The sequence below is a fragment of the Penaeus monodon genome, chromosome 33 (assembly GCF_015228065.2).
Source record: "Penaeus monodon isolate SGIC_2016 chromosome 33, NSTDA_Pmon_1, whole genome shotgun sequence".
In the NCBI taxonomy this organism is placed as follows: Eukaryota; Metazoa; Arthropoda; class Malacostraca; order Decapoda; family Penaeidae; genus Penaeus; species Penaeus monodon.
In genome coordinates this window covers 29,205,067-29,208,368 of record NC_051418.1, presented here as the reverse complement: position 1 = coordinate 29,208,368, position 3,302 = coordinate 29,205,067, and the positions used below count along the sequence as shown (strand labels likewise).

Genomic DNA, 3,302 nt, shown 5'->3' with positions numbered 1-3,302 from the left:
TTTTAAGATCAGAACTTAACAGATAACACTTTTAAATTGTAGGCAAAGAAGCAAGGAAGCGGGAATTGAAGAAAAACAAAAAACAGAGGCAGATGGTAAGAGCTGCAGTTTTAAAAGGAAAAGACCCATCACAGATTATCATGGAGATGGAGAAGATTGATAGTATGGGTATGTTTTCTCTTTTTTTTAAATGTAAGTTTGTATTATATTACTTGATCTGTTAGTATATAGTTCTTCTTACAATTATTAGTGAGTTCTAAAACTGTTTTCCATTTTTCAGAATACAATGTTGAAGTTCCTCCAGCTCTGAGTGAAAAAGTACTAAAGGATAAGAGAAAAAAATTGAGAGAGACCTTAGACAGAGTTCTCAAATTATATGAAAAGGAAAACCCTGAATACTGGGTAGAAATTAGACGTATGGAAGGAGACTACGAAAAAAAGAGACAAGCTCTCATTGAATACTTTGAGTCTGTACGACATGCGCAGGCTGTCACTGTAGATGAAATCCCCCTACCAAACTTGGACATGCCACCAGTGCCTGATGCTTCAGTCCCAGAGGTACCACCTCCACCTGAGGTTGTGCCAATGCCAGTTCCTAATGCCCACCTGGTGCCAGCCCATGGCATTCTGAAAAAGATGTCAGCATATGTACCAGCAACTACAGAGCCCAAGAAGCCACCAGGTTGTCCCCCTACTTTACCCCCAGAACTCAGTGATGATGAAGATGATAAGAATGAAATACCCAAGGAGCCTAAGCCTCTTGTATCTGGCATGGAGAAAGGGGAGGATTCAGAGGACAATGAAGACCTTGATGATGACAGAGATGTTGAGAAAGAAAAGGATCAGCCAAGAAATCGCACAATTCGGTTTGAAGATGGGGAAGAATCTGATGAAGAAAAAGACACAAGAGTTACAATGTCCAAGTCAAAGGGCCTCACTAGCCTTCAGACCAAGTTATTACAGATGTCTGGTCAGGATATTGATGACTTCATGAGAGAAACAGAAGTACTCTTCAGGGAGAAGGAAGCTGAGCGCAAGGCTGATCTGCGGGCTCGATTAGACAAACTTTATGATGAAGATCCTGTAAGAGGAGGCTTGCAACAACCACCAATGCTGAATGTCCCTCCTCCACAAGTAAGAGGACCACCAGGCCCCCCAGTGGGACTGCCAACAGCAACCACAACCTCATCACAGCCTCCTCCTACCAGTCAAGCAACTTTCCTTCCATCTGCTCCACCACCTTCAGCAGTGCCTGTAAGTGGTCAACCAGTTCCTCATGTGAATATTCCAGTTGCACCTCCAGGAACTGCACTTCTGGTTCCACTGTGTCCGTTCACATCATACCTCCCGGTGTTCCAAACAAAAACCAGCAGCTCTCGCCCTACTCCAGGTATTGGTCCAACAGGTGGTCCTGCAGGACAAATGGGAACATCTCAGGTTGTGCCACCAGGAGTGCCTCCAGGTGTACCACCAGTAGTTCCTCCTGGAGCACCTCCTTCAGGGCATCCTGGTGCTCCACCATGAGTGTCCTCCTCTTTATTTCCGCCCTCCACCACCCATCGCGCAAGGGGGGGGGGGGGATTCCCCACCTCCACCGGGAGTTCGTCTCCCACCGGGTCCTCCACCTCAGGGAATGCCTCCCAGACTGCCAAATATGCGAATGCCACCGCCAATGCCTCCACGCCTTCCTATGCGACCACCAGGTGTACCCCCAGTTATGCCTCCACCAGGGATGCCGCCACGAGGGTTACCTCCTGCACACAATCCCAATGTCTTATCTGCAGGACCTCAGCTTATTGCTCGGCCCAGAGAGGATGACAAGAAACACTCCGCAACTATTGAAGCAAAGCCGCAGATCAGGTTAGCTTTAGATAATAAATGAATTTTTATATCATTTCATAGATATTGGCAATGCAAATACAATTGATTGATTGATAGATGTTTTTAGATGCTACATGAGAGTTGCTTCCAGTTTGTAAAATCTAAAGCAGATTGTGGTTTTAGGAACATAGTGTATCTTGCAAAATTTCTAATACATAGGATTTTTTTTTACAGGAACCTGAGTGCAGATGTCACCCGTTTCTTGCCAACAGCCCTCAGAGTCAAGAGAGAAGACAAAAAGAAAATGGGAAAAACACAGACAGGTGAGTTGAGAGTTGTGAAGTTGATCATTGAAGAAATTCTTATAAATTGTGACAGAAATAGAAAAAAGACAGGAAATTGGTAATGCCAATAGACTTTATTGGGGAGGGAATATGGGGTTATTACAAATATTTTCTAGCAAATGTCATGTAAATAATTAAATTTTAAATGTGACTTAATATGAACCCAACGATTTCTGCTACTGCATATGTCTATTGTGTAAAATATTTTTCTTCAGTTGATTTTGTTTTTATACAGTTAATTGTTTCTTTGTGCCACAGATGTCAAAGAAGTTGGAGGAGGGAAAGCAGAGGAAACCGACCGGAAACCAACCAAAGACGATGCTTATTCTCAATTCATGCGAGAAATGGAGGACCTTTTGTAGACCACATTTTGTCCCTTGTACAGAAGCCCTTTTCTCTCTCTTTTTCAGCTTTATTGTACATTTGATCTCCATGTTCTCTAATGTTTATTAAATCAGTAATATTTACAGAAATATTTACATGAAAAGTGGTCATTTTTCAAATTTAATTTCCTTATTTTGACTGATAGTTTTGTTCAGTACAAATATAGCAGTTATAATGATTATCTCTGCATCTATTGTAATATATATTCTTAGGGATGTGTTTCAGTTTGTAAGGTTATTTGTTTAACCATTTGCTTTATTTAAGGATAAAACAATGAAAATAATACCACTGAGAACAGTTGTTGATAGTTCAGAAAATCTAACCATTAAATGATGGTTTGTAAAAAGACTTGCTGTTGCAAAATGTTAAGTTGTCAAGGTCATAGATCACTTTTGACAGTAAGGAAAATAAGACAGTAAGGAATAAATTGTTTGTATTTGCAAGTTTGTTAAGTTCTTAATCTTTAAAAAATGCTGGTGTTCTGTAGGGCTGCTCCCCCGGAAATTGTCAGTGTTTTGAGAAGAAACACATGGTTTTCCATCACAAAACATCTTGTATGAAAATATTGAAGTTTTAATACACTTTTTATTTATTGTTTCTGTTTTTCTGCATGTAAGTGTATAATACTCCACAGTAGTTCATCGTTTAATTCTATTTGAAAAGCAAATTGAAATGGCATCCATGTTTTTCTTTTTCACTATTTATATGCGATGTTAAAAGTCTTGGTTAAATAATGTTTTTGTGGAGGGGGAG

The 3,302-nt window shown here is 40.4% G+C and overlaps 1 protein-coding gene across 1 annotated transcript in view; it reads left to right on the top strand.

Moving 5' to 3' along the window:
* Positions 1-2,966, top strand: part of LOC119594211 (WW domain-binding protein 11-like) — a 12,923-nt gene extending 9,957 nt beyond the window's left edge. Inside the window, 5 exon segments of the mRNA XM_037943283.1 lie at positions 43-168; positions 281-1,527; positions 1,529-1,860; positions 2,056-2,144; positions 2,424-2,966. Coding sequence (XP_037799211.1) covers positions 43-168; positions 281-1,527; positions 1,529-1,860; positions 2,056-2,144; positions 2,424-2,527 — 1,898 coding nt within the window. The 3' untranslated portion in view covers positions 2,528-2,966.
* The last annotated feature ends 336 nt before the right edge of the window (positions 2,967-3,302 follow it).